General features: G+C 38.8%; 2 protein-coding genes across 4 annotated transcripts in view; one reads left to right on the plus strand and one right to left on the minus strand.

Moving 5' to 3' along the window:
* AP3B1 (adaptor related protein complex 3 subunit beta 1) overlaps positions 1-21,651 on the minus strand; it is a 318,239-nt gene that overhangs the window by 276,345 nt on the left and 20,243 nt on the right. For all 3 annotated transcript variants that reach the window (XM_066273625.1, XM_066273623.1, XM_066273626.1), the window contains exon 2: positions 2,332-2,407. In XM_066273625.1, coding sequence (XP_066129722.1) covers positions 2,332-2,407 — 76 coding nt within the window. The remainder of the gene's footprint in view (positions 1-2,331; positions 2,408-21,651) is intronic.
* Positions 6,819-7,254, plus strand: LOC136336217 (large ribosomal subunit protein eL31-like). The gene has a single exon (XM_066277702.1). It carries the CDS (start codon positions 6,856-6,858, stop codon positions 7,234-7,236), a length of 381 nt encoding a protein of 126 aa, XP_066133799.1. The 5' UTR covers positions 6,819-6,855; the 3' UTR covers positions 7,237-7,254.

A 21,651-nucleotide genomic window follows, 5' to 3' on the forward strand; every position in this document is an offset into this window, starting at 1 on the left:
CCAGGACCATCCCATGTTGCCGCAAAGGGTAAGATTTCCTTCTTTTCATGGCCACGTAGTATTCCATTGTGTATATGTACCACAGCTTTTTATCCACTCGTCTACTGATGGACACTTGGGCTGTTTCCAGATCTTGGCTATTGTAAACAATGCTGCAGTAAACATGGGGGTGCATATCTTCTTTTAAATCGGTGATTTGTTATTCTTAGAATACATTCCTAGAAATGGGATAGCTGAGTCAAAAGGCAGTTCCATTTTTAATATTTTGAGGAATCTCCATAGTATTGTTTTCCACAGTGGTTGCACCAGTCTGCATTCCCACCAGCAGTGCAGGAGGGTTCCCTTTTCTCCACACTCTCACCAGCACTTGTTATGTGTTGTTTTGTTAATGAGCGCCATTCAAAGTGATGTGAGGTGGTATCTCATTGTGGTTTTAATTTGCATTTCTCTAAAGATTAGTGATGTTGAACATTTTCTCATATGCCCATTGGCCATCTGTATGTCCTCTTTAGAGAAGTGTCTATTCAGTTCTTTTGCCCAATTTTTGATTGAACAGCTTACTTTCCTGATGTTGAGTTTTACAAGTTTTTTGTAGATTTTGTTTATTAACCCCTATTGGACATGTTGGCGAATATGTTCTCCCATTGTTTTAGATGTCTTTTTATTTTGTTCATGGTGTCTTTTGCTGTACAAAAGTTTTGTAGTTTGATATAGTCCCATTTGTTCATTCTGTCCTTTATTTCACTTGCCCGGTGGAGTTAAATCAGCAAATATATTGCTGCGAGAGATGTTGGAGAGCTTATTGCCTATTTTTTCTTCTAAGATGCTTATGTTTTCACGACTTACATTCAAGTCTTTTATTCATTCTGAGTTTATTTTTGTGAATGGTGTAAGTTGGTGGTCTAGTTTCGTTTTTCTATAGGTGGCTGTCCAATTTTCCCAACACCTTTTGTTAAAGAGACTGTCTTTACTCCGTTGTATGCTCTTACCTCCTTTGTCAAATATCAGTTGTCCATAAAGGTGTAAATTTATTTCTGGGTTCTCTGTTATGTTCCATTGATCTGTATCCTGTTCTTATGCCTGAAGCAAACAGTTTTGAGTACAATGGCCTTGTAGTATAAATTGATATCAGGAAGTGTGATACCCCTGCTTAATTTTCTTTTTCAAGATTGCTGAGGCAATTCATTTTATTTTTTGGTTCCATATTAATTTTTGGAATATTTGTTCTATATCTTTGAAGTATGACATTGGTATTTTAATAAGAATTGCACTGAATTTATAGATTGCTTTGGGTAGTATAGACATTTTAATGATGTTTAATTGTTCCTATCCATGAACACAGTATATGCTTCAACTTGTTTGTATCTTCCTTGACTTCTTTTATCAATGTTTTAAAATTTTCTGAGTACAGCTCTTTAACCTCCTTGGTTAAATTCACACCTAGATACTTTATTTTTTTTGTTGCAATAGTGAAGGGGATTGTTTCCTTAATTTCTCTTTCAGACATTTCATTGTTGATGTATATAAATGCCAGAGATTTCTGAATATTGATTTTATAACCTGCCACCTTGCTGAATTCATTTTTCAGATCCAGTAGTTTTTTGACTGAGACTTTAGGGTTTTCTATGTACAGTATTAAGTCATCAGCAAATAATGAAAGTTTTACTTCTTCTTTCCCAGTTTGGGAAACTTGTCTGATTGCTGTGGCTAGGACTTCCAGAACTATGTTGAATAAGAGTGGTGAAAGAGGGCACTCCTGCCTTGTTACTGTTCTTAAGGGGATTGCTTTTAAGTTTTGCCCATTGAGTATGATGTTGGCTGTGGGTTTGTCATAGATGGCCTTTATCATGTTGAGATATGTTCCCTGTATTTCCACTTTGCTTAGAGTTTTGATCATAAATGGGCGATGGATTTTATCAAATGCTTTTTCTGCATTTATTAATATTATCATGTGGTATTTATCCTTCCTTTTGTTTATGTGATGAATCACATTGATAGATTTGCAAATGTTGTACCAGCCATGCCTCCCCAGAATAAATCCCACTTGATCATGATGTATGATTTTTTTCATGTATTGCTGGATCCGATTTGCTAATATTTTGTTGAGAATTTCAGCATCTAAGTTCATTGAGGATATTGGTCGATAGTTTTCTTTCTTTGTAGTGTCTTCATCTGTCCTCTTCCAAAACATTTTAGATAGAAAATTCTAATTTAATATTGAAAAGTAAATAAAATGTTCAATTTGGTATTTAACATATTATTTAACATGTATATTTGATATAATCGCTACATGTTCATTTTCCAAAAATTAAAAAGATCTATTTTACCTACCCCAACAATACGTTTCATTGCATCCAATTTAGCAGAATCTTTGTTGCTCTCCAACATTTGCTTCAGATCTTCATTCCTATGCAAAAGAAAAATAAAATCCATATTTAGGTTTTCACATTATACAGCTAATAAAGTATTTCATTTTCATAAGAATTAGAAATATGGCCCTGGCCAGATAGCTTGGTTGGTTGAAGCATCATCCTGAAGCACAGAGGTTGCTGGTTTGTTCCCCGGTCAGGGTACATATAGGAACAGATCAATGTTCCTGTCTCCCTCTCACTCTCTATTCCTCTCTCTAAAAAGATCAATAAAATATCTGCTCAGGCGGTGTTACAGTGAATAGAGCACTGGCCTCGGAAACTGAGGACCCAGGTTAGACACCCTAAGCTCACCAGCTTGAGCACAGGCTCATAGATGTGATCCCATGGTTGCTGGCTTGAGCCCAAGGTTGCTGGCTTGAAGCCTGGGCTCAGCTAGAACACCCCAGTCCAGACATATATGAGAAAGCAATCAATGAACAACTAAAGTGATGCTACTATCAGTTGATGCTTCTCATTTCTCTCCCTTCCTGTCTGTCCCTGTCTGTCTGTCTCTCTCACTAAAAAAAATTAATAGCATGCCTGACCTGTGGTGGCGCAGTAGATAAAGCGTCGACCTGGAAATGCTGAGGTCGCCAGTTCAAAACCCTGGGCTTGCCTGGTCAAGGCACATATGGGAGTTGATGCTTCCAGCTCCTCCCCCTTCTCTCTCTCTCTGTCTCTCTCTCCTCTCTCTCCTTCTCTGTCTCTCTCTCTCCCCTCTCTAAAAATGAATAAATAAAATAAAAATTTAAAAATTTAAAAAAAATCAATAGCATAAAAATCAAAATAATAAATATGATGGAAAATGTTAAATAACCGCATTCCTATTTATAATTAAATATGTATTTCTAATCTGAATCATAGAAAACATCAAATGTTACGATGTCATAAAGCCCATCAATTAAAAAACTGTATATCTCAGTTCTGGGCAAAATACGAATTAGAACACAAGCATACAGATTCTTTCATCCCAAAATATCTTCTGCATAATAATCAGAAAAGGTAAAAAAAATTCTGACTCAACACTAAAATATTTTCATAAGCCAAAAAGTAAAAACTTTCTTCAGAATACCTCAGAGAACAGCAGTGATTAAAAAGCTTGTGTCATTTATACCATCCCTTTTTTCTCCCTATTTCCCCCTCCAAAAAAGAAAAAATGCAAAAGAAAAATCCCAAATGATACTCCCTAATTCAAAGAGTAAAGGCAATTTTAATTTTAACATCTAAACAAGATACATGAGACAACTCTGATTAATCGCCAGAGAAGTATGCTGAGTGAGAAAATTTATAGAAATGATGAAAGATTAGTGGTTACTAAAGTTAAAGTCAAGAAAATGAAGGATGGATATAAAACATCAACACAAGAGATCCCTGTGGTGATGGACTGTTGGTAAGTTTATCATCATGGTTACATAAACCTACACATGATAAAATAGAATATAACACACACATTTACACACAAGTTAAAAACTTGGCGATCTGAACAAAATTCATAGATTACATCTATGCCAACATCCTGGTTGTGATACCTGACTAGTTTATTGTTGAAGGAAACTGGGTATCGGGTACACAGAATCTCTCTGTACTGTTTCTTATAACTGCATATAAATCTGTTATCTCAAAATCAAAAGCTTAATTTTTACAAAGTAATATAATAACTCATAACAAGACCAATAGGCATATCAAAAAAACTGTCAAGAGTTGAACAGATATTTCATAAAAGATTAGAAATATCATAAGCATATTAAAAATACTTAAGATCATTATCAGGGAAATACAAATTAAATGAGATATTATTATACACCCATTAGAATAACTGAAACTAAGAGACTGACAATAACAAACGTGGCCAAGGCTATGGATCTAGAGAGCTCCACACTGCAGGTGAGGATGTGGAAAAAAAAACAAAAAATACTTTGAAAAACTGCGCGTTTCTTACAATTATAACATAATCCTACTATGTACTCCAGTCAGTCCACTCCCCACAGAAAGACAAACATCTCCACATAATAACTCACATGAATCATAGCATCTATATTCATAATAGTAAAAACTGGAGAAAAAATCTGTGCATTAGTAAAATGTGATTTAACCAAATATCAGAATACTACCCAGCAATGAAAAAGAAACATGCAAAAAAGCTGGATGAATTCTCAAAATCAATATGCTGAGAGAAAGAAGACAGATGCAAATGAGGAATGATTTATTCATTTAAAATACTAGAAAATGCAAACTCATCCGTAGAGACAAAAAGCAGATCAGTGGTATACTAGTGTTATAGGGTAGAGGAAGAAATGGACAGCAAAGGGACATAAGAAAATTTCCTGTTCTGTAAGATGATGAAAATACTCTGTATCTTAATTGTGGTGGTGATTTCATTGGTGTATAACAGATCTTTTATATCAAAAAAGCTAATTATAATTTTTGGTGGATAATGTGATATGCAAATTATACCTCGTTAAAATTATTAACAAGGTTTACAGTAGGGTTTTTTCTGCATTTGAATAGATGTTTAGTTCTCCAAAAGAAGACTAAAAGGCATACATCTATTACTGAGAAATACATTATCATGTAAGCCATCATTTTCATACTTTGAAATTAAGGTATCACATTTAAGCTTTATGCTTAAAAAAAACTTAAATCACTGAACCTCATTTTTTTTCATTTGAGAAGAGGGGAGATAGAGAGAGAGATTCATGACTGTGCTCTGACCAGGATCCACCTGGAAACCCCTGCCTGGGGCAGATGCTCAAATAAATGAGCTATTTTTATCAACTGAGGCTGACCCTTGGACCAATGGAGCTATCTTCAGCACCTGGGGCCAATGCTGGAACCAATCAAACCACTGGCTGTGGGAGGGGAATAGAGAGAGAAAGGGGAAAGGGAGGAAAGAAGCAGATGGTTGCCTCTCCTGTGTGCCCTGATGGGGAATCAAACCACTGAACCAACCTGCCAGGGCCACAGACTCTTATTTTAAGTAAATCAAACAAAAATCCTCTTAAATGACTGTAAGAAACTGACAGGAAACTAAGATTGTAGGATTATAAATTGTAACTACTTGCAAGTTATTTTCTAATTAGTAATCCTTCATTTTTTACAAAAAACTCTGCAGCAAAGAGATTTTTTAAAAATTTACTCCACATGATTCCTTCATGCAACACAGTTTAATCACCAAAAAGACAGTATCAGAAGCCTTTTCATTTCTGTTTAGGCTTAAAAACAGGTCAGAAGAGCTTCCTTACTCCAAACAGATAACCCTGACAAAAAAATACTCCCTTTAGTTTTGTATATTTTACAAATTGAAGCCTAATGTAGGCAAGTAAGTGATTACCAAGAATGAATGATTAACCAGGTGCTTTTACGGGCTGAATTGTGTCCCTTCAAAAATTCAGATGTTGAAGTCCTAACCCCCAAGAATGTGACTGTATTTGGAGATGGAGCCTTAAGTTACAATGAGGTCAATTCGGCTGGGCCCTAATCCAGTATGACCAATGTGTTTGTAAGAGCAGATCAATGCCAGACCCACAAAGACTAAGAGATGACCATGGGAAGACAGAGCAAGAAGGTGATCCCAGGCACTGAGGATGGCTCCATGGCCTTTGCATCAGGCGCTAAGAGCTTGACTGCTGAGCAACAGAGTAATGCGCCAGATGGGTAGAGCATCACCCCCAGTAGGCATGCATGGTAGTGCCTCCAACTGAGGCACATGCTGGACTCTGTCTTTCTGCCTCCTCTCCTCTCACTGAATTTTTTTTAAAAAAAGAATATTTTGATATAAATTACGTATTTCTTCCTAAAATTCTCGTTGCTTGTCACCAAACAGTAAAGATTTGGGAGAGTTAATACCACAACATCTAGTTCACTCTCTCAATATGTTCTCTTATGTTCAGTCATCTCAGATCTACCTCATATGTGGATTCAAATATGGCCCATTAACAGGTATTATTGTATTAACTTAGAAATTTAAAATTATTTTAATAATAATTTGATTCATATTAATGCTGAATTGGCAATATTTTCATTGCCTCTGCTGAAAACCAATACTTGTTTCAAATATGTATTTTTTTATTTACCTAGTTCTTCATTTACCTGCTATATTTACCTGTAGCTTTCCAGCTTTGAGTATTAGGATACTAGCTTTATTTTTACATAAGTGACATCTTGTGGTGTTAAGCGGTATAATCTTTCATTTCCTGTCCAAAATATGCCTGTTTTTGTATTTTCAAGGAACAGAGAAAAACATGTAACTGGACTGTTAAAGAAAATCTTACTGTCACTCTGTTTCAGCACTAGTATAAAGCAACAACTATAATAGAAATGCAAAGCCTACCAGTTACATATAAGAACTCAGGAGGTGGTGGGACTTTTAGATAGTACAAATTAACTTTTTTAAAAATCGAGACAATACCTCGCGCTTCCTTCTTTCCAACTTGGCCCTGACAAAATGGCTCCCGCAAAGAAGGGTGGCGAAAAGAAAAAGGGCCGTTCTGCCATCAACGAGGTAGTGACCAGAGAATACACCATCAACATCCACAAGCGCATCCACGGCGTGGGTTTCAAGAAGCGTGCTCCTCGTGCGCTCAAAGAGATCTGGAAATTTGCCATGAAGCGGATGGGAACGTCAGATGTGCGCATTGACACCAGGCTCAACAAAGCTGTCTGGGCCAAAGGAATAAGGAATGTCCCATACCGGATCCAGGTGCGCTTGTCCAGAAAACAGAATGAGGATGAAGATTCGCCAAACAAGCTCTATACATTAGTCACCTATGTACCTGTCACCACTTTCAAAAATCTACAGACAGTTAATGTGGATGAGAATTACTGATTGTCAAATAAAGTGATAAAACTGAAAAAAAAATCAATAAAACCTCTCACTCCTTTAAAGACAACATGAATTAAGAAAACGTTAAGACTGCGGCACTGTACGTTATAGCAATGCCACTCAAAGCATGACTTGAGAAAGTCTGGTCCAAGTTTTCATTCTAATAAGTAAAAACACACAGCAAACATAATAGATAGGTAAAATATAACACAAAGAGAGAGAGAATGAAGAGGAGAAAGGAGAAGGCAATTTTAAATAGGGTGGTTAGAGTAGACTAAATAAAGAAACATCTGAACAAAGATTACAAATGAGGAAGTTAGCCATGCAGATACTGTGGAAAGGGGGATAGAACACTCTAGTCAAAAGAGACAATGAAGATTGGGTATATAATACTAAGGGCTTTGGTGTTTATCGGAATAAAATAAAGACCTTCTGGAGGGCTTTGAATAGAATCATGATTTAATACACAATAGAATCATTCAGCCTGTGGTGTAGGGCCTTCTACACCTGCCCATGGTGCTGTAAATTCTAAGAAACAAAACCTGCCACAGAAAATAACTATAAAAGCTAGGAAAAAATAAAGTGACTTTCTGAAGACAATATAGATCAACCAGCACAGGCAGGACTTAAGGGACCCTGGAAAGATAAGGAATCCACAAAATTAGCTTATTCACACCATCTTTGTTTCCTTGAGTACATTTCCCAAATCGTCATTTAAGAGAACAGAACCAAAGGAGAAATAACAGTTTTAAAAGACTGAGAAGACAAATGTTGAAGTTCAAGACTATCAAAAGGGCTAGAAGTTCAAGACTATCAAAAGGAGAAAAATTACAGAGGAAGGAACCAATGAAAAGGTACATAAGACTCTGTGTACATAAGACTCAAGTAGTTGGCTACATTTTCACAAGGCAAGATTCAGGAAGTGCAGCAGAAAACAGCAGCTGGTGGGTTAAATACCTGTGCTGAGCATTCCGCAACCACACAGAACTATGAAGAGAAGTAGCATTCAAGTTCTCCTAAGTAGAAGCATTGGTAAATAAATACCCTGGCCTTCAGTTAGGACTACAGGAGGATCGCTACTGAAAAGCAACAATGTTCCCTAGGAGTCTGAGAAAACCAGACCTTAAAGAGCCTGAAACTGAGCTTAAACAGGATCAAAGTGGTCTGCTAGTCCTCTAATCAGCTCATCAGAAAAAACACAAATCACTTTGGAAAAATGTACCATCCAGAGCCTCAACAATGTTTGTATCCTAAAAATTCATTATCTGATCAAAACTTAATAGACACGCTAAAAACAAGAACAAATGACAAAAAAAAGGGGAGAAAAGTAAGTCTTGGGGATGGCGATAGAGTAATATTTTAGTGGCATGAGAAATACTCCTGATAACTCCCCTTGAAATTTCAACAAAATGAACAACTATGTATATAATACAACAAAGGAACCACACCTGGGCTCGCAGGCACGCCTGAAGATCCACGCACTGAATAGACTAAAGGTGGGACAGGGCAAAAAGGGGATCAGAAGATAAAATGCATTCACAGTGAGCTTTGGAGAGGAGAGGAGACAAACCTGGAGTGACTGGGGGGTTTTTTTCTCTGCTGGACTATGGAGAGGAAGGAAGCTCGGGCTCTGGATTTTGTCTGAAAGGGAAACTTGGATTAACTGGGTCTCCTTCTGCTGGAAGAAGCGGTGAGACTGAGGGGCAGAGGGGAAATAAACCAAAGTAGCCAGAGCATGAGGTTACGACCAGTGTTCTGAGGTCTGCCTTCAGCCTGTACTCAGCAGAGACAAAGAAAACTAAAGTGCAGCCCCCAGCCTCCCAGATCCCGCCACCTTCACCTCGCCAAATGGAGAGTGGCAGAGACAACCCCACAGCTAGCTCTCCAGAGCCACTCTGCCCCTTAAAAAACAGAAGTGCTCCACGTCTAGTCCCCAGGTCTCTTGGGACATAAGAAGGAGCACCCAAAAGCCAGAGATCACCATTGATGGAGCCATAAAGATGGAAAGCTGAAGTCATAAAGCCAAGGCCACAAAGCCGCACAACACAGCCCAACCACCAACATAACTGTGACCTGACCTACATAATTGAGACAGCAACATCTCAGTGAAAGAGAGCTGAGGAACTTCACAGAGCTAAAAGTTGTAATGCAGTGACACCTACTGGAAGAAAACTCTAAAAACCAATATTTATTTTTCCTTCTTTATTTCCCTTTATTCTGTGTGTGTGTGTGTGTGTGTGTGTGTGTGTGTGTATTTCTCCAAAGTTAGAAGCAGGGAGGCAAACAGTCTCCCGCATGCACCTGACCAGGATCCACCTGCATGCCCATTGAGGGTGATGCTCTGCCCATCTGGGGAATTGCTCCATTGCTGCCAGAGCCATTCTAGCACCTGAGGCAGAGGCCATGGAGCCACCCTCACCGCCCGGGCCAACACTGTTCCAGTGGAGCTGTGGTAGCGGGAGGGGAAGAGAGAGACAGAGAGGAAGGAGAGGGGGAGGGGTGGAGAAGCAGATGGGCGCTTCTCCTGTATGCCCTGGCCAGGAATCAAAGCCAGGACTTCCACACGCCGGCAGATGCTCTACCACTGAGCCAGCCAGCCAGGGCCTATTCTTATTCTTTTCTTCTCTGTTTCTCTTTTGAATTTCATTTTCTCTAACTTTTACATTTTTTACCCTTATTTTTTGTGGATGTTTTGTGTGTTTTTTTGTTTATTTGTTTGCTTTCTATCTTTTTCCTGTGCTTTTTCTTCTTTACATTTCATAATTTTTTAAATTTTTATTGTATTTTCTTATTTTAATGTTTTCAATTTTTAGGTTTCTTTTTTGTTAAGGATCTTAACAATACCACTCTCAAATGCCATCAAGGAAGAAGAAATCAAATACCATGGCTATACAAGACAAAGAGCTATTTCAGAAGGAAAATGAAAAATCACCAGGAAAAAAATCTCAATCACATGGAAATCTTGGAGTTAAATGATTGAGAATTCAAAATTGAAGTTCTGAAAATACTCAACAAAATGCTAGAAGACAACAGGAAACGTAATGAGCTCAGAAAACAAATTAATGAACAAAATGAATTCCTAACCAAGAAGATTGAAACTTAAAAAAAAGAGATGAAGAATACATGAATTGAAGTAGCAAAATTAGCTAATAGATCAAGCTTGATAAAGGAAAGAAACAGTGACATCTAAGACAGGCAACTAGAGATGCTACAGAGAGAAGAGGAAAGACACTCACAAATTTAAAAAACTGAGAGAGCTCTACAAGAAATGTCTGACTCCGGCCCTGGCCGGTTGGCTCAGCGGTAGAGCGTCGGCCTAGCGTGCGGAGGACCCGGGTTCAATTCCCGGCCAGGGCACACAGGAGAAGCGCCCATTTGCTTCTCCACCCCTCCGACACGCTTTCCTCTCTGTCTCTCTCTTCCCCTCCCGCAGCTGAGGCTCTATTGGAGCAAAGACAGCCCGGGCGCTGGGCATGGCTCTGTGGCCTCTGCCTCAGGCGCTGGAGTGGCTCTGGTCGCAACACGGCGACGCCCAGGATAGGCAGAGCATCGCCCCCTGGTGGGCAGAGCATCACCCCTGGTGGGCGTGCCGGGTGGATCCCGGTCGGGCGCATGCGGGAGTCTGTCTGACTGTCTCTCTGTTTCCAGCTTCAGAAAAATGAAAAAAAAAAAAAAAAGTCTGACTCCATAAGAAAGAGCAAAATAAGAATGGGTATGTCAGAAAAAGAAGAGAGGGAATGGAGAGCCAAATTCAAATAAATAATTGATGAGGATTTCCCAAGCCTATGTGAAAGAGGGTCTCGAATCCAAGAAGTAAACAGAATGCCAAGCTAACATAACTAAAACAGACCTACTCCAAAGCACATCGTAATAAAATAGTGAAAACTCAATGACAAAGAAAGAATCTTCAAGGCAGCTAGAAAAAAGAAGAACATAACATATAAATGAAAGCCCATTAGGTTATCAGACTTCTCAACAGAAACTCTGCAAGCCAGAAGAGAGTGGACCCAAACATTCAAAGTACCGAAAGAGAGGAATTTCCAGACAAGAATACTACATCCATCAAAGTTATCCTTCAAATATAAAGGTGACAGGCCCCGGCCAGTTTGCTCAGCGGTAGAGCATCGGCCTGGCGTGTGGGAGTCCTGGGTTCGATTCCCGGCCAGGGCACACAGGAGAAGCGCCCATCTGCTTCTCCACCCCTCCCCCTCTCCTCCCTCTCTGTCTCTCTCTTCCCCTCCTGCAGCCGAGGTTCCATTGGAGCAAAAGATGGCCAGGGCGCTGAGGATGGCTCTGTGGCCTCTGCCTCAGGCACTAGAAGGGCTCTGGATGCAATAGAGCAACGCCCCAGAGGGGCAGAACATCGCCCCCTGGTGGGCATGCCGGGTGGATCCCGGTTGGGCACATGCGGGAGTCTGTCTGACTGCCTCCCCGTTTCCAGCTTCAGAAAAATGAAAAATGAAAAAAAATAAAAATAAAAATAAATATAAAGGTGACATAAAAAATTTTTACAAACATATAGAAGCTGAGCGAATTTATCAACAGAAAACCCACACTGCAGAAAATACTCAAGGGGGTTATTCACCTAGATACAAAGAATACAAATTAAAACTACAAGTAAAAGTTCCAACAAGATAACAATAAAAAAAAATAATAATCTGTGACAACAATAACATAAAAGGGGAGAAGATAAAGATCTGCAGTAGCAAAGGAGGACGGAGTGCAGAAGTTCTCATATGACAAAGGACTTTTGTACATATAAACATTTTTCTCTTAATAACCTATGGGAGCCACCCATGAAAAAGTTACCACTGAAACACACAGCTTAAAAAAAGAACAGGGAAAAGAAGTATGGAATGCCACCAAACTAAAACAACTGTCAGAAACAAAAAAGAGAAGAACTAAACAACACATAGAGCTACCAGAAAACAAAATATAAAATGGCTATGGGAAATCCCAAGTGTCAATATTTACCCTAAATGTAAGTGGACTAAATTCACCAATAAAGAGGCACAGAGTAGCAGACTGGATCAAAAAGCAAAACTCAACATTATGCTGCCTTCAAGAGACACATCTAAGGGGCAAGGACAAAAGTAGATTCTAAGTAAAAGGTTCAAAAATGATTATCTAAGCAAATATCCAAAGAAAAGCAGGTGTAGCTTCATGACAACAAAGGTAACCAGAGACAAAGATAGACATTTCATAATAATAAAGCAGACATTGTATCAAGATATAACACTTCTTTTTTTTTTTTAATTTTTTTTTTATTCATTTTTTTAGAGAGGAGAGAGAGAGACAGAGAGAGAGAAGGAGGAAGAACTGGAAGCATCAACTCCCATATGTGCCTTGACCAGGCAAGCCCAGGGTTTCGAACCGGCGACCTCAGCATTTCCAGGTCGACGCTTTATCCACTGCGCCACCACAGGTCAGGATAACACTTCTTAATATATATGCACGGAACCAGGGAGCATCAAACATATAACATTTACTAACTGACTAATTTAAAAATACAAACAGACAAAACAAAATCATACTTGGAGATTTCAACATACCATTGATGGCTTTAGATAGATTATCCAAACAGAAAATCAATAAAGAAATACTGGCCTTAAATGATACTCTGGATATAATAGACATTTATAGGATATTTCATTACAAAATGTTAGATTATACATTCTTCTCCAGTGTGCATGGAACATTCAAATGACAGACCATACGTTGGGCCACAAAACTAACATCAACAAATTCAGAAAGACTGAAATTATACCGAACATAATTTCTGATCATAAGGCTTTGAAATTATAATTCATCTGTAGAAAGGAAGTAAAGAAACCCATAAAAATGTAGAAACTAAACAACATACTTCTAAAAAATGACAGAGTCAAAGAAGAAATAAAAGTAGAGATCAAAAGATATATACAGACAGGCCCTGGCCAGTTGGCTCAGCGGTAGAGTGTCGGCCTGGTGTGTGGGGGACCCGGGTTCAATTCCCGGCCAGGGCACATAGGAGAGGCGCCCATCTGCTTCTCCACCCCCCTCCTTCCTCTCTGTCTCTCTCTTCCCCTCCCGCAGCCAAGGCTCCATTGGAGCAAAGATGGGTGCTGGGGATGGCTCCTTGGCCTCTGCCCCAGGCGCTAGAGTGGCTCTGGTCGCGGCAGAGCGATGCCCTGGAGGGGCAGAGCATCGCCCCCTGGTGGGCAGAGCGTCACCCCTGGTGGGTGTGCCGGGTGGATCCCGGTCAGGCGCATGCGGGAGTCTGTCTGACTGTCTCTCCCTGTTTCCAGCTTCAGAAAAAAAAAATACCAAAAAAAAAAAAAAGATATATACAGACACATGAAAAGAACAAGACAACATATTAAAATTTCTGGGATGCAGAAAAAGCAGTAGTAATAAGGGAGATGTTTATATCATTACAGGCTTATATCAAGAAACCAGAGAAATCCTAGGTAAACAACCTAACATCATACCTTAAAGAACTAGAAAAAGAACAACAAAGGCAACCCAGTCAGCAGAAAGCAATAGTAAGAATTAGAACAGAACTAAATGAAATAGAGAACAAAAAGACTACAGAAAAAATTAATATAACCAGGAGCTGGTTCTTTGAAAAGATTAATAAAATCAACAAACCACTGGCTAGACCAGTGGCAGTCAACCTGGTCCCTACCACCCACTAGTGGGCATGCCAGAGTTCATGGTGGGTGAGCAACCAAAGTATAAATAAAAAGATAGATTTAACTATAATAAGTTTTTTTATAAAGATTTATTCTGCCAAACTTAGTGAAAATGGACACAAAGTACTTGGTAAGTAATTATTATTATATGCTTTAACTTGCTGTAACTCTGCATTATAAATTTTATAAAGTTAAGTTACTTCCCTACTTTATAAATCACTATTATTGTGGAACTGGTGGGTGGTTAGACAATTTTACTAACAAAGATACAAAAGTGGGCGGTAGGTATAAAAAAGTTGACTACCCCTGGGCTAGACTAAGGAAGAAAGAGGAAGGACTAACATAAACAAAATCTGAAATGAAAGGGGAGCAATTACCACAGATATCATAGATATACAAAGGATCATAATAGAGTATTATGACAGATTATATGCCACCAAATTCAACAACATAGCAAAAGTGGATAAACTCCTAGAACTAGACAATCTTCCTAGACTGAGTCATAAAGAAGTGGAAAACCTAAGTAGACCTATAAGCAAGGAGGAAATGGAATCCACTATCAAAACCTTCCCAAAAACAAAAGTCCAGGACCAGATGACTACACTGGTGAATTCTACCAAACATCCAAAGAAGATTTGGTACCCATCCCTCTCAAACTCTTCCAAAAAACAGAAGAAGAAGCAATACTCCCCAACACATTTTATGAGGCCAACATAACCCTCATACCAAAATCTGGCAAGGACAACACACACACACACACACACACACACACACACACACGCAGGCACGCACACACAAAGAAAAAGAAAAAAACAAAAAAAAAAACCTAGACTAATTTCTCTAATGAATACAGATGCAAAAATCCTAAATAAAATACTAGCAAATCAAATACAACACATTTAAAAAATAATATATTACAATCAAGTGGGAGCACAAAAATGGTTCAGCATATGGAAATTGATCAACATTATACAATATATATCAACAAAACAAAGAACAGAAATCATATGATCCTATCAAAAGATGCAGAAAAGGCATTTGATAAGATACAACATCCCTTGCCTGACCGGGTGGTGGCACAGTGGATAGAGCATCGAATTGGGACGTGGAGGCCCAGATTCAAAACCCTGAGGTTGCTGGCTTGAGAGCAGGCTCATCCGGCTTCAGTGAGGGATCATAGACATGACCCTATGGTCACTGGTTTGAAGCCCAAGGTCGCTGTCATGAGCCCAAAGGTCGCTGGTTTGAGCAAGGGGTCATTCATTCTGCTGTAGCCTCCCAGTCAAGGAACATATTAGAATGCAATCAATGAACAACTAAGGAGGTGCAACAAAGAACCATAACAAAGAACTGATGATTCATCTCTCCCTTCCTGTCTATCTGTCCTTCTCTTGTCTCTCTGTCTGTCACACACAAAAAAAGATACAACATCCTTTTATGTTTAAAATATTCAATAAAATCCGAATAGAAGGAAAGTACCTCAACATAATAAAGGTCACATATAACAAACCATCAGCTAATATCACACTAAATGGTGAAAAAAAATCAAGGCTTTTCCACTAAAATAAAGAACAAGACAAGGCTGCCCACTGTCCACTTTTACTCAACTTAGTTCTGGAAGTTCTAACCAGAGCAATCAGGCAAGAGAAAGACATAAAAGGCATCCATATTGGGAAAGAAGTAAAGGTATCACTTTTTGAAGATGACATGATTCTGTATATAGAAAACCCCAAAGACTCCACCAAAAAAAATTATTAGAAACAATAAAGCAACACAGTAGAGTTGTAGGGTGTAAAATCAATATACAAAAGTCCACTGCTTTCCTGTACACCAACAATGAAACATTAGAAAATGAACTAAAAATAAACTATTCCTTTTACAATTACAAAAAAAAAATACGTAGGAATAAACTTAACAAAGAATGTGAAGGACCTTGTTAGTCAAATAAGTTTGTAAATATGATATATATGTTTGCTCTCTTATAGTTTGCATTGGGTGTGGGGGGCAGACTGTAAGCAGGCAAGGTCTTATAGCCTAAGGCTTAGTTTTAAGACTACGCCTTTCCCACCCTTTTAATACTAAAATCTTCTCACATTAAGCTTTTCCCCATACCCTTAACTGTTGCATGATGTGAGGTGGTGCACTCTTATGAGGAATCCCATTTATGCCTCAGATAAGTGGCTTTGTATCAGAGACTTCTTTATTTGTATATTTCTATATTGGCTTAAAGGCTTTAATTTTTCTACACTCTAAAATGAAGTGTGGGGGAACTCTCTGGCTCAGATCCTCCATCAGCACTGCAAGGAGAGGCAGCTAAGATGGCGGAATGCTGAAGGAGACGCCAGTTTATGCAGAGTTTGTGCAGAGAGAAGGAAATGGGGAACAAAGGTGAATAAGGCTGGTGGGGCCTTTGATTCAAGGAAACTCAGGTAAGTCAGTGGCTTTGGGAGCCCTGAATGGAAAGGGAAGCATGTTCCCACTATATGTATTTCTCGCCCATCGGTGCGAGTTAAGATTATAAAGGTAATGACCCACCAGTTCTAGGCTCCGTTGTTTCATTACCGTCTGTCCTAATCAAATGCGAACCTGCACGGGCCAGGTGGCTGTGACGGTGGCCGCCGCTATTGGCCTTACAGATCTATATACTGAAAACTACAAAACATTATTGAAAGAAATTGAGAAAGATACAATGAGATGAAAAAATATTCCATGTTCATGAACTGGAAAAATCAACATAGTTTAAATGGCCATATTACCCAAAGCAATATACAAATTTAATGCCATCCTGATCAAAACCCAAATGTCATTTTTGAAATAAATAGGACAAAAATTACCAGGTTTGTATGGAACCATAAAAACCCCTGAATAGCCAAAGCAATCCTGAGGAGAAAGAATGAAGCTGGAGGCATCATATTACCTGACTTCAAATTATAGTATAGAGCCTTGATAATCAAAACAGCATGGTATTGGGAGAAAAACAGACTTACAGACCAATGGACAGAATCAGGAGCCCAGAAATAAAACCACATATATATAAACTGATGGATACACGAATTTACCAAAACTTCCAAACTGCCCTTTTGCTGTTCCACTTGTCTATCTGACCCCACCCTCACTTACTGGACTATCGCCCCTGAAACAGAAAAGTTCTAGGAAGCTGGTCAGCTGCCCCAAGGAGAAGCATTCCAGGAAGCCAAAATCATAGGACTGCAGAAGGGAGCATACCAGAATTGCTGACTCCACGCACACTTGCTCAAAGCTCTCCCCACCTTAATAAATGTTTGCCTCAGAGTCTGTTTCAGTGCACTTCTCCCAGAGGAGTGCCCTGGCAGGTCGTTCTCCTCTAATAAAGCCTGCACACCTGGTGTTACACTGCCATCTCATTCTTACATAAACAAATCATCTTCAACAAAAAGCCAAAATCATACAACGGAGTAAAGAAAGCTTCTTCAGTAAATGGTGCTGGGAAAATTGGAAAATCAATTGCAAAAGAATGAAACTTGACTACAGTTTGCCCCCCTGCACAACAATTAATTCAAAATGGACCAAAGACTTAAATATAAGACTTGAAACTATAAATTACATAGAGGAAAACATAAATACTAAACTCATGGACCTTGGTCATAGAGAACAATTTATGAATTTGACCCCAAAGGCAAGGGAAGTAAAGGCAAAGATAAATGAATGGGACTCTATCAAACTAAAAAGCTTCTGCAGAGCAAAAAGAACTGACAACAATACAAATAAGCAACCAACTAAACGGGAGATGATATTTGCAAACAACAGCTCCGATAAGAAGTTAATATCCAAAATATACAAAAAACCTCACAAAGCTCAGCCACAAACAAGCAAACAATCCAATTAAAAATTGCAGAGAGGACCTGAACAGACACTTCTCCCAGGAAGACATGCAAATGGCAAACAGGTATAGGAAAAGATGCTCATCTTCACTAACTATTCAAGAAATGCAAATCAAAAAAAAAAAACTACAATGAGACAACACCTCACACCAATTAGACTGACTTATCAACAAGACAGATAACTGTTGGAGATGCTGTGAAGAAAAAGGAACCCACATTCACTTCTGGTTGGAATGCAAATTAGTGCAACCATTATGAAAGAAAATATGGTGTTTCCTCAAAAAATTAAGAATAGAATTACTGGCCCTGGACAGTTGGCTCAGTGGTAAAGCATCGGCCTGGCATGTGAACGTCCTGGGTTCGATTCCTGGTCAGCATACATAGGAGAAGCGCCCATCTGCTTCTCCACCCTTCCCCCTCTCCTTCCCCTCTGTCTCTCTCTTTCCCTCCCGCAGCCGAGGCTCCATTGGAGCAAAGTTGGCCCCAGCACTGAGGATGGCTCCATGGCCTCTGCCTTGGGTGCTTAAAACAAAAAATGGTTCCAGTTGCAATGAAGCAAGGGCGCCAGCTGGGCAGAGCATCACCCCCTAGTGGACATGCCAGGTGGATCCCAGTCAGGGCACACAAGAAGAAGCCAACCACAAAAATTCAACAGAGATAATACGGCAGAAGTATACCTGGATATATGAAATCCAAAAAAGGTCTATAAAGAGTCTATAAATGTAGGCTATGGTTTCCTCAAGTACACTAAACTCCTTACAGCCCATAATAGGCACATAATAAACATTAGTTGAAAGAATAAATGGATATAGACTATATAATAATGTGCTTCTTAAAGGGATACAGAAAACCTCAACTTTTACTAGATTCTCAAAAAGATCTATGAACTCAATAAAGGTTAAAGACTAGGTATGTTTTAAAAATCATGATGCCATACATATACTATAGGAAGCCTCCACATATATTTGCCCAACCCTTTATCAATGCCCTTAGCTGCTACTTCTCATGTCAGGCAGCAAGAAGTAGGTTCTGCTTTTGCTCAGGCTGTTAGGAATGTCTTCTAGAATGTAACAACTCATCCTGAAAGGTTTTTGTTTGTTTTTTGTTTTAGAGAGAAAAGGAGAAGGGGAGAGGGAGTGAGAGAGAGGGGTGAGGCAGAGGGGAGAGAAACACTTACTTGTTGTTCCACTTATTTATGCACTCATTGGTTCTTTTTTTTTCCTTTTTTTTTTTTTTTTTTTTTTTTTAAGGTAAGAGGAGGGGAGATAGTGAGGCAGTCTCCCGCATACGTCCCAACCAGAATCCATCCGGCAACCCCATCTTGGGCCAATGCTTGAGCACCAAGCTATTTTTAGCACCTGAGACTGACATGCTAGGACCAACCCAGCTATCCTCAGTGCCCAGGGCCACACTCAAACCCATTGAGCCATTGGATGTGGAGGGAAAGAGGGAGAGAAGGGGGAGAAGGGGAGAGAGAAGCAGATGGTAGTTTCTCCTGTGTGCCCTGACTGGGAATCAAACCTAGACATCCATATGCCAGGCCAACGCACTACCCACTGAGCAACCAGCCAGGGCCCACTGCTTGATTCCTGTATGTGCCCTAACCAGGGATTGAACCTGTAACCTTGGCATACTGGAACAATGCTCCAACCAACTAAGTTACCCGACCAGGGCTTCATCATTAGAATTTTAAAGGAAATCTCACAAAACCACTGAACTAGTTGAGTTTATGTATGGTGAGATTAAAAATTAGATGGAATTGGCAGAAGTTCTTTTTACTCTTTAAGAGTACTATAAATGAAAAATGCCACGTTCCATAAAAGATTAAAAGAGTGGGGGAGTCTCAGAAGCAATAAAAACATTGATAAATGTAAACCAAGAAACTTTTCACTAAAAAATGTCATAAACTAACACAAAAAATAAAATGAATTTGGGATTCATCTGACAGAAATGTCAATTTTCTTAATATACAAAAAGCCTTAACTAAACAATAAGAGCTGATACAATAGGGGAGTGGACAAAGAACCCTTAAAAGTATTTTGCTGAAAGAATAAACCACTACATACAAGGGAGAAGATTTAATGCACTCACAATTATAAGGCCTCAGTGTAATAACATTTTGCACCTATACTATTAGCAAACATTATGAAATTTAATGGCAACTAGTACTGGCAAAAGTGTAATGAAAACAGACTTTACTTCTGGCGCAACCCAATATGTATCATAATTTAAAATGTAATAACCTTTGACCTACAAAGCTAAATCTAGGAATTTTTCCTACAAATAGATACAAGTATACAAAAATTTATGTTGCAGTATTGTTTATACTCAACAAAAAGTGATGACAATCAAATGCCCCTCAAAAACAGAACTAATGAGCCCTGGCCAGTTGGCTCATTGGTAGAGTGTTGGCCCAGCATGTGGATGTCCAGGTTCAATTCCCAGCCAGGGCACACAGGAGAAGTGCCCATCTGCTTCTCCACCCTTTCCCCTCTCCTTTCTCTGTATCTCTCTCTTCCCCTCCCTCAGTCAAGGCTCTATTGGATCAAAGTTGGCCCGAGCGCTGAGGATGGCTCCATGGCCTCCACCTCAGGTGCTAGAATGGCTCCAGCTGCAATAGAGCAACATCCCAGATGGGCAGAGCATCACCTCCTAGTGGGCTTGCCGGGTGGATCCTGGTTGGGACGCATGCAGGAGTCTGTCTCTCTGCCTCCCTGCTTCTCACTTCAGAAAAATACAAAATCAAAAACAGAACTAATAAAATAAAGGAAGTTTCAGGAGCTACTGTACAGTGGTGAAAGAAACTGAAATATTTTCATATGCTGATAGTACAGGCCTCCAAGATACATAATAGGAAAAGCAACATACATAGAGGACAGAATATATATTACCATTTGGTTTTGTAAAATATTTTCTGGAAAGATACATATGAACTTGTTCAATGAGATATGAGAATGTGAGTTATATCCTTTCTACATTACTGATTTGTCACTAAAACTCCTTGCATTTATAACATATAATTAACTAATTTAGCTGGGTGATTGTAGTATTCTTTTCAGAACTTATATACTAATTTTAGTATTACAAAGTTTCTGTGAAGCATTTGTGGCTATTATTCCCATTTAATAGATAAGGAACTGAGGCCCAGAAATTATAATGGTAACATACAGGTAAAAGATTATACAATTTATAAGAAATTCTAAACTCATTTTAACTTTTAGGTATACCACCACAGAACCAGGGAATTAAACTTGTCTTGTTTTGAAATCCAATAGTCTTCAAATTTATTACACTGTTGCCAATTTCTGCTATAAAGTTGAGTATATTATGAGCACATTTTAAGAACGGTACAGTAATACCTTCTAGGTATAAATGCATAACCTACAGTGCCACAACACTTCCTCCTCAATCTACAATCTGCTACAACTGCTGTATTTGTTTTTCTTAAATTTAAAATTTTTATAAAAAGAAAACTGATCACTGAAATCACAATATACACTAATTCTAACTTATCAATAGTAGTCAAAAACATCTGTGATACACTTCTGCATAAGTCAAAATAAATTTTATTTTCACTGACATTTCTTTGACTGTATTTGGTTAACATATCTCATGTAGATTCATCAACTCAAAATTAATTAGTATTACAGAATAGTGTATTCCATCCAAACAATTCATCTTTGTTGGCTCACACGCCTCACTGCTACTGGCATGCCACTGTCACAATGGGCATGGTGCCACAACAGATGGCATAAAAACTGACATGCCAAAAATTCAGTGTGCATTGAGTCTGAGCATTAACATTACATTTTCCTCCAAGAAATTAATAAATTCTAGTAGAATAAATATAAGTTTCCTAAACTGTGTTAAGATATGCCAACCCAAAA

The sequence above is a fragment of the Saccopteryx bilineata genome, chromosome 4 (genome assembly GCF_036850765.1).
Source record: "Saccopteryx bilineata isolate mSacBil1 chromosome 4, mSacBil1_pri_phased_curated, whole genome shotgun sequence".
Lineage (NCBI taxonomy): Eukaryota > Metazoa > Chordata > Mammalia > Chiroptera > Emballonuridae > Saccopteryx > Saccopteryx bilineata.